The 15,478-nt window shown below is 48.9% G+C and overlaps 1 protein-coding gene across 4 annotated transcripts in view; it reads right to left on the reverse strand.

Moving 5' to 3' along the window:
• Nucleotides 1–15,478, reverse strand: part of EFR3B (EFR3 homolog B) — a 160,492-nt gene that overhangs the window by 62,947 nt on the left and 82,067 nt on the right. For all 4 annotated transcript variants that reach the window (XM_083178812.1, XM_083178815.1, XM_083178814.1 and 1 more), the window contains one exon: nucleotides 14,649–14,776. In XM_083178812.1, coding sequence (XP_083034938.1) covers nucleotides 14,649–14,776 — 128 coding nt within the window. The remainder of the gene's footprint in view (nucleotides 1–14,648; nucleotides 14,777–15,478) is intronic.

The raw sequence follows: 15,478 nt of genomic DNA on the forward strand, positions 1-15,478 counted from the left end.
GCCGGGTGTGACAGATATATTACATAGGGACGGAGGCCGGGTGTGACAGATATATTACATAGGGACGGAGGCCGGGTGTGACAGATATAATACATAGGGACGGAGGCCGGGTGTGACAGATATATTACATAGGGACGGAGGCCGGGTGTGACAGATATATTACACAGGGACGGAGGCCGGGTGTGACAGATATATTACACAGGGACGGAGGCCGGGTGTGACAGGTATATTACATAGGGACGGAGGCCGGGTGTGACAGATATATTACACAGGGACGGAGGCCGGGTGTGACAGATATATTACACAGGGACGGAGGCCGGGTGTGACAGGTATATTACATAGGGACGGAGGCCGGGTGTGACAGATATATTACACAGGGACGGAGGCCGGGTGTGACAGATATATTACATAGGGACGGAGGCCGGGTGTGACAGGTATATTACACAGGGACGGAGGCCGGGTGTGACAGATATATTACACAGGGACGGAGGCCGGGTGTGACAGATATATTACACAGGGACGGAGGCCGGGTGTGACAGGTATATTACATAGGGACGGAGGCCGGGTGTGACAGATATATTACACAGGGACGGAGGCCGGGTGTGACAGATATATTACATAGGGACGGAGGCCGGGTGTGACAGGTATATTACATAGGGACGGAGGCCGAGTGTGACGGATATATTACATAGGGACGGAGGCCGGGTGTGACAGATATATTACATAGGGACGGAGGCCGGGTGTGACAGATATATTACACAGGGACGGAGGCCGGGTGTGACAGATATATTACATAGGGATGAGGCCGGGTGTGACAGATATATTACACAGGGACGGAGGCCGGGTGTGACAGATATATTACATAGGGATGAGGCCGGGTGTGACAGGTATATTACATAGGAACGGAGGCCGGGTGTGACAGGTATATTACATAGGAACGGAGGCCGGGTGTGACAGATATATCACATAGGGACGGAGGCCGGGTGTGACAGATATATCACATAGGGACGGAGGCCGGGTGTGACAGGTATATCACATAGGGACGGAGGCCGGGTGTGACAGATATATCACATAGGGACGGAGGCCGGGTGTGACAGATATATCACATAGGGACGGAGGCCGGGTGTGACGGATATATCATACAGGGACGGAGGCCGGGTGTGACAGGTATATTACATAGGGACGGAGGCCGGGTGTGACAGATATATTACACAGGGACGGAGGCCGGGTGTGACAGATATATTACACAGGGACGGAGGCCGGGTGTGACAGGTATATTACATAGGGACGGAGGCCGGGTGTGACAGATATATTACACAGGGACGGAGGCCGGGTGTGACAGATATATTACATAGGGACGGAGGCCGGGTGTGACAGGTATATTACATAGGGACGGAGGCCGGGTGTGACAGATATATTACACAGGGACGGAGGCCGGGTGTGACAGATATATTACACAGGGACGGAGGCCGGGTGTGACAGGTATATTACATAGGGACGGAGGCCGGGTGTGACAGATATATTACACAGGGACGGAGGCCGGGTGTGACAGATATATTACACAGGGACGGAGGCCGGGTGTGACAGGTATATTACATAGGGACGGAGGCCGGGTGTGACAGATATATTACACAGGGACGGAGGCCGGGTGTGACAGATATATTACACAGGGACGGAGGCCGGGTGTGACAGGTATATTACATAGGGACGGAGGCCGGGTGTGACAGATATATTACACAGGGACGGAGGCCGGGTGTGACAGATATATTACACAGGGACGGAGGCCGGGTGTGACAGGTATATTACATAGGGACGGAGGCCGGGTGTGACAGATATATTACACAGGGACGGAGGCCGGGTGTGACAGATATATTACATAGGGACGGAGGCCGGGTGTGACAGGTATATTACATAGGGACGGAGGCCGGGTGTGACAGATATATTACACAGGGACGGAGGCCGGGTGTGACAGATATATTACATAGGGACGGAGGCCGGGTGTGACAGGTATATTACATAGGGACGGAGGCCGAGTGTGACGGATATATTACATAGGGACGGAGGCCGGGTGTGACAGATATATTACATAGGGACGGAGGCCGGGTGTGACAGATATATTACACAGGGACGGAGGCCGGGTGTGACAGATATATTACATAGGGATGAGGCCGGGTGTGACAGGTATATTACATAGGAACGGAGGCCGGGTGTGACAGGTATATTACATAGGAACGGAGGCCGGGTGTGACAGATATATCACATAGGGACGGAGGCCGGGTGTGACAGATATATCACATAGGGACGGAGGCCGGGTGTGACAGGTATATCACATAGGGACGGAGGCCGGGTGTGACAGATATATCACATAGGGACGGAGGCCGGGTGTGACAGATATATCACATAGGGACGGAGGCCGGGTGTGACGGATATATCACATAGGGACGGAGGCCGGGTGTGACAGATATATCACATAGGGACGGAGGCCGGGTGTGACAGGTATATTACATAGGGACGGAGGCCGGGTGTGACAGATATATTACACAGGGACGGAGGCCGGGTGTGACAGGTATATTACACAGGGACGGAGGCCGGGTGTGACAGGTATATTACATAGGGACGGAGGCCGGGTGTGACAGATATATTACACAGGGACGGAGGCCGGGTGTGACAGATATATTACATAGGGATGAGGCCGGGTGTGACAGGTACATTACATAGGAACGGAGGCCGGGTGTGACAGGTATATTACATAGGAACGGAGGCCGGGTGTGACAGATATATCACATAGGGACGGAGGCCGGGTGTGACAGATATATCACATAGGGACGGAGGCCGGGTGTGACAGGTATATCACATAGGGACGGAGGCCGGGTGTGACAGATATATCACATAGGGACGGAGGCCGGGTGTGACGGATATATCACATAGGGACGGAGGCCGGGTGTGACGGATATATCACATAGGGACGGAGGCCGGGTGTGACGGACATATTACATAGGGACGGAGGCCGGGTGTGACAGATATATCACATAGGGACGGAGGCCGGGTGTGACAGATATATCACATAGGAACGGAGGGCGGGTGTGACAGATATATCACATAGGGACGGAGCCCGGGTGTGACAGGTATATCACATAGGGACGGAGGCCGGGTGTGACGGATATATCACATAGGGACGGAGGCCGGGTGTGACAGGTATATCACATAGGGACGGAGGCCGGGTGTGACAGGTATATCACATAGGTAAGGAGGCCGGGTGTGACAGGTATATCACATAGGGCCGGAGGCCGGGTGTGACAGATATATCACATAGGGCCGGAGGCCGGGTGTGACAGATATATCACATAGGGACGGAGGCCGGGTGTGACAGATATATCACATAGGGATGAGGCCGGAAGTGACAGATATATTACATAGGGACGAGGCCGGATGTGACAGATATATTACATAGGGACGGAGGCCGGGTGTGACAGATATATTACACAGGGACGGAGGCTGGGTGTGACAGATATATTATATAGGGACGGAGGCCGGGTGTGACAGGTATATTACAAAGGAACGGAGGCCGGGTGTGACAGGTATATCACATAGGGACGGAGGCCGGGTGTGACAGGTATATTACATAGGGACGGAGGCCGAGTGTGACGGATATATTACATAGGGACGGAGGCCGGGTGTGACAGATATATTACACAGGGACGGAGGCCGGGTGTGACAGATATATTACATAGGGATGAGGCCGGGTGTGACAGGTATATTACATAGGAACGGAGGCCGGGTGTGACAGGTATATCACATAAGGACGGAGGCCGGGTGTGACAGGTATATCACATAGGGACGGAGGCCGGGTGTGACGGATATATCACATAGGGACGGAGGCCGGGTGTGACAGGTATATCACATAGGGACGGAGGCCGGGTGTGACGGATATATCACATAGGGACGGAGGCCGGGTGTGACAGATATATCACATAGGGACGGAGGCCGGGTGTGACGGATATATCACATAGGGACGGAGGCCGGGTGTGACGGATATATCACATAGGGACGGAGGCCGGGTGTGACGGATATATCACACAGGGACAGAGGCCGGGTGTGACAGATATATCACATAGGGACGGAGGCCGGGTGTGACAGGTATATCACATAGGGACGGAGGCCGGGTGTGACAGATATATCACATAGGGACGGAGGCCGGGTGTGACAGATATATCACATAGGGACGGAGGCCGGGTGTGACAGATATATCACATAGGGACGGAGGCCGGGTGTGACAGGTATATCACATAGGGACGGAGGCCGGGTGTGACAGATATATCACATAGGGACGGAGGCCGGGTGTGACAGGTATATCACATAGGGACGGAGGCCGGGTGTGACAGATATATTACACAGGGACGGAGGCCGGGTGTGACTGATATACCACATAGGGACGGAGGCCGGGTGTGATGGATATATCACATAGGGATGAGGCCGGGTGTGACAGGTATATTACATAGGGACGGAGGCCGGGTGTGACAGATATATTACATAGGGACGGAGGACGGGTGTGACAGATATATTACATAGGGACGGCGACCGGGTGTGACAGATATATCACATAGGGACGGAGGCCGGGTGTGACAGATATATCACATAGGGACGGAGGCCGGGTGTGACAGATATATCACATAGGGACGGAGGCCGGGTGTGACAGACATATCACATAGGGACGGAGGCCGGGTGTGACAGATATATTACATAGGGACTGAGGACGGGTGTGACAGATATATTACATAGGAACGGAGGCCGGGCGTGACAGGTATATTACATAGGGATGAGCCTGGGTATGACAGATATATCAAATAATACAGAGGTATTGGGAAGGACACATTACAGATGAGTCACAGTGAGGAAAGGTGACAGTGGCTGGGAAGGGTAAGTGACAGATTCCCCCCCCCCCCCCCCCCCCCCCCCCCCCCCCCCGTATATGCGCTGTTACAGAACACAGCCAGGTAACAGGACGCACATCCCGTGTGCAGCGGAGCAGAGCATCTCCAGCTGCAGAGATGCTGCCAGTTACAGTGAGGGGCTGGAAGAGGCAGTAAATGGGTCAGCAATACATTACTGCCGGAGTCAGAGCCGGCAAGGGTGAGATGTAACGTGTGACGTAGGAGGACAGATCCCACAGTGAGACCCTTCCCTGGCTGGTGACAAGCTGTCCCTGTGTTTACACAGGAATGACTGCTACCTCTGCAGTCTCGGACTGACATCATTATATAGCCAATCACACTCACAGCACTCTATCTGCTTCTGTCTGTAGGGTAAAAGATCTATGCTGTCCCTATACATATGTATGTGTACAAAGAGCAACCCCCACCCTCACCTACACAGAGGTGGAACTCCTACACCATATATTTACCATTTTATTATACCTGATAATGGTATACCACTCAAATCAGGATTGGGAAACTGCAGCACCTTGGGGGAGTGGCCAGCTCAGTGAGGGTGTGAAACCACGCCTGTTGGGCATGGCCACACCCCCGAGGAACCTTTTTGAAGGTGAAACACCACAAGGAAGATGCCTTCCTCTGTTGTGGGCAGCAACGGAATAACTATATACCGCCTTCATATCAGGATTACGGAGAAAGCGGGTCAGTGACCGTCCATCAAAATCAGGACTGGATTATCATGATGCTACTAAGCCTTGTAGAGAATTAAAGAGGAGAGAGATAAACTACCAACCACCCAGTTCCTAACTGCCATGTTCCAGACTGGGTTTAAAAAATATGACAGTTAGAGCTGACTGGCGGATACTTTATCTCTCTCCATTGCATCACTCTCCAAGCGATGATGCACAGTACCATGTAACATGGCAGTTAGGAGCTCTCTCCAAGGCTTAGTCCACCCCCACCCCAATTTAGAACAGATTCCCATGAATATTTTACCCAATTAGGCTGTTGTGAGGGGACATAACTCCCTAGGGTTCAGTTTTAGGAAAAACGGACTCGGAGACATCTCTGTTGCCTGCTTCTTATAAATAGCCCTGTTACTAAAATACGCTTAAAGCAAGCTTTTTCCACATAGTTTTGGGAGAGAACGCAGACCCCCCCCCCCCCTTCTCTGCTGGAGGTCTTTTTCAGCTCAATAACAAAAGCTGAACTGTGTATAAAAAAAATCGGAGTTTACGAAAAAGTTATTGCCGCGGCAACCGAGCGCTACCGGCCAGGAACATTAACGGTTCACTTAGCGCCCGTAGCTATTTGAAAATGTTTTCCAACTGTTATTATCGTGATAAGATGGTGACACCAGAACAGATATCGCGACATAACAAGCAACAAGAGATAAAGTACCCGCCAATCAGCTCCTAACTGCCTCGTTACAGGCCATGTTTCAAAAATTACAGGAGCAGATTGGTGGGTACTGTATCTCTCTACACTTTGTGAGAAATGAAAGAAGTGATGTTGCCCGTGGCAACCAATCAGACGATATCTATAATTTCTCTAATGCACCCTAGAAAATGATAGATAGAGGTTTCTTTACTAAGCTGGGATGTTGCTCTGGGCAACCAATCAGAATCTACTTTTTATTATTTAGCACCTTCTAGGAGATAATAGATAGAATCTGATTGGTTGCCCGTAGCAACATCCCATTTTTAATAGAACTCCCACCTTAGTAAATAAACCCCACATAATGTAATTGGTTGCTATGGGCAACACCACCTTCTATGGGTATGGATCATTGGGTCAACCAAATTAAGGTCGACATGCATTTGTGTCAAAAGTTTGACACAAGTATTATGTCAACAGTCAAAAGGTCGACATAGTTTTTTCACTTTTTTTACTCTAATGTCAACATGGTCGACACGAACACCATATCGGTGCACAGCTCGCTGTGCTCGGCACACTGTTCTATTCTCCCTCCACGCCCTAGTGGATGGTAGGGCGTGAAATACCGCCTGTCGGCACATGTCGGCTCGGAAAAAAAGTGAAAAACTCGTGTAGACATTTTGGTCAACCGAATGCATGTCGACATTAATAGTGCCGACGCAACAACCGTACACGTATCTATACAGACAATTACCCAGCCCGAATCAGGAGGAAAAGAAAGTTGAACACCCTGGGGGAGATGCATCAAATCGTGGAGAAAGAGACAGACTATAAAATGACAGTTTGGAACTGATGCTAGCGGCAACTACAACACTCTATCCCCCTGCCCACCCCACCTCTCTAACTCCGAGCGCCTGTACTTGGTGGTTACCTGCCAGCAAATGTCTAGCAATTATCAGCCAGAAAAACCCGTCTCTCGGCAGGAATATAAAGCGAGAGGGCAGGAATTCTGCCAAGTGCACATAATATAAATCACCCCCCTCTTCCCCAGGAGCCACGGATGCTAGGGAGTTATATAAAGCCACGTAACAGCCAACCACGAGGGTACCTGCACCAGCAAGTCATCTTTTGGCTCTGCGCGGAGTCTTCACACAGGCAGGAGAGGGTGCTTCCAATGACCCGCTGTACCGTCACCGAGTACCCGCAGAGCATCTGTACGGTGCACCAGGCAGGAGGGCGATGGGAGAGCCAGAGAGAAGGTCAGCGCCTGCTGCTGTGCGCTCTCACTGTGAACAGATGTCTGCCCGGGACCAATGACTCTAGCACTAATCCCGAATCTCAGGGCATTATTGGTACAAATAGAGGACGCAGCTGGCAGCAGCGGTGTTCTGGGGGAAATGTTTGCAGAGAGCACTAAAGCTGTGGACGCAGGATTAGCCCTGCATAGGATAATGCTGGCTATATGGCGTGCGCAGGGGGCTCGGGAAACCGAAAGATAACCACAATCTGCGCTGCCATCAGGACCAGGCGGGAAATGGCGGCTGTATGGCGGCTGCAGGGGGATTACTGGGGGGGATTGTCTTGCTTTGCCTAAACAGGAGTTAAACAAAAATGGGACTATATGAACGCTGCGGAAAATACGCCAATTAATAGATGTTAATGCGCTCTTGGACATCATCTATATACATGTCCAGTGTCTGATCACATGGTAGCAGACTACCTTTCGAAGCATTTGCTTCAAGCGGGTTTAACAGTTATAGATATTGAATTGTTGTAGAATCCCAATCATTATCCTCACAGCTGTCTTTACGATGCTCCCATCTGTGCCCTTCCCCAAAGTCTGTACATCATCCAGGCCGGGGATAGGCTGGGAGCCAGCGCTACAGCTGCTGTGGAATCACATAGGACTCTCACTGACTCACTTATTACTCTCACTAATACTCTAAATGCTCTCACTAAATACTTTCACTAATTCTCTTCCATACGTTTCTATTGGGAGCTGCTAATTGGGTGCGATTTACCAAGCCCTAGCATACAAACTGTCTTTTAAAAAAAAAAAATCTGAGAGGGATCTTCCTGATCCCTCCCGGCCTCTACTAATATACAAGTACGTGCTGTGTCGGAGACCGGCTTCTAGCCAGCATATATTCGGAAGCCCGGTCCTGCGCCCCAACATTGATCATACACATTACCACACTACAAGTTGGGGTGCAATAATCACGTCCCTAAATACTCTCCAGACTTCTCTCACTAATACTCTCAGTAAGTACTCTGATACTCTCAGCAATGGGACACACACACCATCCTGCCCAATGTCACAGCAGCACTACGGCCTCATCTGCCCCCTCGTATCACGTGTATCACAGAGGTCATTAAGTGGGTGCTTCAACACCCCCGATATTTGTGCTGCCGCGACCGCTGACTTTAAAGTTGTTTCATTAAAGCCTCTTTTCACTCAACTAAATAGCACAGTCAGAGCAATACAAATGATTTTCTTATTGTATATCGCCATTGTGTTCCTCAATTGTCTCCTTTATTAATACCTCTTACACATTACTCCCACAGGCGGAGAGGTTAGCAGTGATTTCTGTACACGTGCGTCTGACTCCTGCATTATGTGAGCGGCACTCTGTGCTGGGAATATACAGAGAGTAGCAGCGCGGTGTGATTGGATGATGATGTCACAGGGTGAGTACAGTCACCTATGTAGCAGGTTAGTGTGTGATTGGATGTGATGTCACAGAGTGAGCGCAGTCACACAGTCTATGTAGCAGGTTAGTGTGTGACTGGTGATGTCACAGGGTGAGCGCAGTCACACAGTCTATGTAGCAGGTTAGTGTGTGATTGTGTGGTGATGTCACAGAGTGAGCGCAGTCACACAGTCTATGTAGCAGGTTAGCTTAGCGTGTAATTGCACAGTGATGTCACTGAGTGCAGCGCAGTCACACAGTCTAAGTAGCAGGTTAGCGTGTAATTGCACAGTGATGTCACTGAGTGCAGCGCAGTCACACAGTCTAAGTAGCAGGTTAGAGTGTGATTGGATGGTGATGTCAGAGTGAGCGCAGTCACACAGTCTATGTAGCAGGTTAGCGTGTGATTGCACAGTGATGTCACTGAGTGCAGCGCAGTCACACAGTCTATGTAGCAGGTTAGTGTGTGATTGGATGGTGATGTCACAGAGTGAGGGCAGTCACACGGTCTATGTAGAAGGTTAGTGTGTGATTAGATGGTGATGTCACAGAGTGACCACTGTCACACAGTCTATGTAGCAGGTTAGTGTGTGATTGGATGGTGATGTCACAGAGTGAGCGCAGTCACACAGTCTATGTAGAAGGTTAGTGTGTGATTAGATGGTGATGTCACAGGGTGAGCGCAGTCACACAGTCTATGTAGCAGGTTAGTGTGTGATTGGTGATGTCACAGGGTGAGCGCAGTCACACAGTCTATGTAGCAGGTTAGTGTGTGATTAGATGGTGATGTCACAGAGTGAGCGCAGCCACACAGTCTATGTAGCAGGTTAGTGTGTGACTGGTGATGTCACAGGGTGAGCGCAGTCACACAGTCTATGTAGCAGGTGAGTGTGTGACTGGATGGTGATGTCACAGAGTGAGCGCAGTCACACAGTCTATGTAGCAGGTTAGTGTGTGATTAGATGGTGATGTCACAGAGTGAGTGCAGACACACAGTCTATGTAGCAGGTTAGTGTGTGATTGGTGATGTCACAGAGTGATCGCAGTCACACAGTCTATGTAGCAGGTTAGTGTGTGATTAGATGGTGATGTCACAGAGTGAGCGCAGTCACACAGTCTATGTAGCAGGTTAGTGTGTGATTGGTGATGTCACAGAGTGAGTGCAGTCACATAGTCTATGTAGCAGGTTAGTGTGTGATTGGATGGTGATGTCACAGAGTGAGCGCAGTCACACAGTCTATGTAGCAGGTTAGTGTGTGATTGGACAGTGATGTCACAGAGTGAGCGCAGTCACACAGTCTATGTAGCAGGTTAGTGTGTGATTGGATGTGATGTCACAGAGTGAGCGCAGTCACACAGTCTATGTAGCAGGTTAGTGTGTGATTGTGTAGTGATGTCACAGTGAGTGCAGTCACACAGTCTATGTAGCAGGTTAGTTTGTGATTGTGTAGTGATGTCACAGAGTGAGTGCAGTCACACAGTCTATGTAGCAGGTTAGTGTGTGATTGTGTAGTGATGTCACAGAGTGACCACTGTCACACAGTCTATGTAGCAGGTTAGTGTGTGATTGGATGATGATGTCACAGAGTGAGTGCAGTCACACAGTCTATGTAGCAGGTTAGTGTGTGATTGGATGGTGATGTCACAGAGTGAGCACAGTCATACAGTCTATGTAGCAGGTTAGTGTGTGATTGCACAGTGATGTCACTGAGTGCAGCGCAGTCACACAGTCTATGTAGCAGGTTAGTGTATGATTGTGTAGTGATGTCACAGTGAGTGCAGTCACACAGTCTATGTAGCAGGTTAGTTTGTGATTGTGTAGTGATGTCACAGAGTGAGTGCAGTCACACAGTCTATGTAGCAGGTTAGTGTGTGATTGTGTAGTGATGTCACAGAGTGACCACTGTCACACAGTCTATGTAGCAGGTTAGTGTGTGATTGGATGATGATGTCACAGAGTGAGTGCAGTCACACAGTCTATGTAGCAGGTTAGTGTGTGATTGGATGATGATGTCACAGAGTCAGTGTAGTCACACAGTCTTTGTAGCAGGTTAGTGTGTGATTGCACAGTGATGTCACAGAGTGAGCGCAGCCACATAGTCTATGTAGAAGGTTAGTGTGTGATTGTATGATGATGTCACAGAGTGAGTGCAGTCACACAGTCTATGTAGCAGGTTAGTGTGTGATTGTGTAGTGATGTCACAGAGTGAGTGCAGTCACACAGTCTATGTAGCAGGTTAGTGTGTGATTGGGTGGTGATGTCACAGAGTGAGCGCAGTCACACAGTCTATGTAGCAGGTTAGTGTGTGATTGGGTGGTGATGTCACAGAGTGAGCGCAGTCACACAGTCTATGTAGCAGGTTAGTGTGTGATTGGATGATGATGTCACAGAGTGAGCGCAGTCACACAGTCTATGTAGCAGGTTAGTGTGTGATTGTGTGGTGATGTCACAGAGTGAGCGCAGTCACACAGGCTATGTAGCAGGTTAGTGTGTGATTGTGTGGTGATGTCACAGAGTGAGCGCAGTCACACAGGCTATGTAGCAGGTTAGTGTGTGATTGCATGGTGATGTCACAGTGAGTGCAGCGAATTCACAAAGTGAGGGCAGCGCAGTCACACAGCCTATGTAGCAGGTTAGTGTGTGATTCGACGGTGATGTCATCTCTACTACCAGTTATACTCAACACACAGGGGAAACAATATTTCCCTGTGTGTAATATTATTTAGTGGGAGATTATCAAATCTTGCAGAGATAAAGTAGAGATGTTGCTTGTCATAACCAATCAGCTTTGTTTGACAGTTACAGTATAACCGGTGGGTGTGGGCATATTCTCCTCTTTATCTCTCTCCGAGATTTGATAACTCTCCCCCTTTGTAAGAGTGATCACTTACAATCCATTGCCTACTAGATGCAAAGTGCGCGCATCCCATGTGACCTAGTGACAGCGTTCCAGGATCCAGCGCAGTGATAATAAGCGCTACAGTCTCTCCTGGGCACCTGGGAACACGCGGCAGATTGCATTTATGTTTGTAGCTGATTTGTGGCCATTTCCAGTATTATTTATATGGATGGGCTGAGTAACCGGTGCGGACAAAGTAACTAGTGCTGCCGCTTCTTGCTCGGTCTCCTCTCTCCCAATCCTGGGCCATGAGGCATGGCGTTATAATGAACGCAGACACTATATACGCTACCTATTATCTGTCTCAGTAAAAAAGGGAAAAGGGGAATTGGGAAGTCTGCACTGGTTGGTGCTATAGCACCCAATGGGGCCCCAAACGAGACAATGTTATACAATTTATGTTTGATCTCTGTGGGGGTGCAGCCAAAGACAATAAGATTATGAGCAAAAAAGAAAAAAGAGAAAATATTGTCTTCTTTTTTTGGCGCACAGAAGAAAAAGATAGAGTATTTTAATTGTTTGTTATAATGTTATTAAAATTTAACTTTTAATTTTTCTGTTTTAAAACTGCTTTTTCTGTGAAATATTAATGCAGTAAACAAAATTAATAAAATCGGTGTCAGTGTGTCTTTCTTTTTTAATTTAATTCTTATTCAGAGACGTGTGTTGAGATTATTTAATTTATATTTTTTATTTGGATATCTAGAAATAATCTCAACACACGTCTCTGAATGACACCGATTTTATTAATTTTGTTTACTGCATTAATATTTCACAGAAAAAGCAGTTTTAAAACAGAAAAATTAAAAGTTAAATTTTAATAACATTATAACAAACAATTAAAATACTCTATCTTTTTCTTCTGTGCGCCAAAAAAAGAAGACAATCTTTTCTCTTTTTTCTTTTTTGCTATTATCTGTCTCGCCAGCAGCCAGGAACCTGCACAGGCTACGAGAGAAGCTGGGTCTCTCAGCCATAGTCAGTCGGTGCCAGAGAACTGGTATGTTCCAGCGGGGAGGCGGTGTAATAAAACGAGATCTCATATTGCTCAGCATCTATGAACTGACAAAACCTTTCAAATCCATTTGACATTTTTGATTACTTTTTTCCACGCGCCGAAAATCCTGCAAAAAAAAGTAATTAAAAACAGAAAAACTCAGACAACTGGATTAGGGGCTTAATTCAGGTTCATTATCAAAGCAAAAAAAACAAAAAAACACAGAACTGAGCACAATCATGCTGCACTGCAGGTGGGGCAGATGTAACATGTGCAGAGAGAGTTAGATTTGATTGAGCAATTTTGTTTCTGTGCAGGGTACATTTATTTTTAACTCTGCAATAAAGATGTCCGTTTGAACACAACCCACCCAAATCTAACACTCTTTGCACACTTTACATCTGCCCCATCTGCTGGGCAGCATGATTTGGGCCAGATGTGTGCCTTTTTTTGGCTTTGCTAACACTATATTGTTAATGTAAGTGCCCAGCTGCGTGTGACCTCTGAGAGCGGTCTCTGAAGTGGCTGATTCCTGATTTACTACTGCCTGTGCCCATTTACCTGATACGGGGGTTTGTGCATGTGGGTGCGGGAACCTGTGATGCCCGTGGACACCACATACATACCAGAATTCGTATCTGCACATGCAACAGCCCCATGCTAGGTGGCAGAAATCTGACAGACACAGACGCCCCTTCCTCACCACTCTCCCTGTGTGGTTCCGTTTGAACCCTTTGCCCAGTTCTTTCCTATGAGCTGGAGGTATCTGGGTGCATCTGCCCCCTCTGGCCCTGCGACCCCTTTGGCTGTGAATTCAGTTATTGCTCGGTCAAGCCTGGCAGCGTAAACTTGGACTGCTAGTACTTAGCAGGCAGAGGTGTCAGCGATGGGGCTAGCGAGGAGCGAGGCTTGGGATCTATACTGAATTGCTGCAGAAGTTATAATTCTATAGCCCATTACCTCTCCTGCATTTAGTGTCTCGTTCAGCAAATAGATGATTGGGTGCATTAGACATGTGATCAGCTAAACCTCTGTGATGTCATAGAAGCAATGGTTCTATTATAGAAGAATCTGAAGACCAGTATTTTCTGTAGGAGGGTCACCCCCTGTGAAACACGCAGTGTTTGCGATAACTCCGGAGGGGACACGATAAGTACTATTGGGGTCATTCAGGCCTGAATTGGGAAAGGGGGGGGAGCAGGCATGGGCACACCTGTGTTCGCAGGGGTATGTCCAGCATTTCTACGTTTTTGTCTGAACGCCCATAAAACTCTGAATGGACCCCTGCGACCGCCCCCCTTGCCTGTCCATCATTATATGAACGCCCCATCCAGTGTATAACTCGCTGAAGGCCTTTGCTCTGGGGGTGTGCACATAATGCGCGTGCGCATAACCCCACCATCAGGGACAGGGCTGAATCAGCCCCTATATACACAGCACGGTATTTGCGTGCCAATATCCTGCTTGCTAGGCTGCAGAGCTAAAAACTGCTGTGCGGCAGACGTACCGATAGCAGCGCTCGCTGCAGCTCATCGTATAATTGATGGTGGGAGCTGAAAGCTTTTACCAGTAATTATACATCATTACTCACGCTGCTTACCAGGGTAACATTCCTCCTGCGCTGATGTTCTGTGGAAGGATCTGATATTACAGGCTGCATTTACATATCCCCCCCGACCACACCCCCTGCATCAGAGGAGGCGTGTCACGCAGTACCCCAGCGATGACAGGTGATGCTCTCTCCTGTCCTTACCCGTAGCGGTGTCTGGCCACATCCCTGCTGAGGCGCTCCGAGAGGTAGGATCCGATGCGGTCCAGCTTCTCCGGGGCAGAAAGGGCATAGAAGGTCAGCTTCTCCATGTTTGCCTTGACGAGGCCATCCTGCAAAATGCACGGGGGCAGAAGACGTAGTAATATAATAATAACATATAAACATTGCACAGTAACAAATAATACATAGCAGCAGAACGTTTGAGCCGTCATTCACTGGCTCGGATATAACCTCCTCCTAAGGCCCTTATTCTGGTTCACTCGCAGAGGCAAATTCCTTCTCAAATGGGCAGAACCATGTGCACTGCAGGGGGGGGGGGGGCAGATGTAACATGTGCAGAGGGCGTTAGATTTGGGAGACTTATTTTGTTTCTGTGCAGGGTAAATACTGGCTGCTTTATTTCTACAATGCAATATATCCCCCAACCAAATCTAATTCTCTCTGCACAAGTTACATCTGCCCCACCTGTAGTGCACATGGTTTTGTCCATTTCAGAAGGAATTTGCATCTGCGAGTGAACCAAAATAAGGCCCAATGTGTCTCACCAGCCTTCTTCAGCCTAATGCTCCCCTGTATGTCCAGCAACAATACCCTCGTGTGCTTCACCAAGATCCCCCCCATGTCTCCAGCCTCATGCTCCCCTGTGTCTCCAGCCTCATGCCCTCCTTTATTTCTCCAGCAGCCCCACCTGTGTTTCTCCAGCCTTATACTTCCACTGTGTCTCACCAGAGTCTCCCTCAATGTTCTTTCCAGCCTCACATGCCCTGTGTGTCTCCAGCCTCATGCCCCTCCTGTGTTTCCCCAGCCCCCGG

The sequence above is a fragment of the Crinia signifera genome, chromosome 3, assembly GCF_055691185.1.
Source record: "Crinia signifera chromosome 3, ASM5569118v1, whole genome shotgun sequence".
Lineage (NCBI taxonomy): Eukaryota > Metazoa > Chordata > Amphibia > Anura > Myobatrachidae > Crinia > Crinia signifera.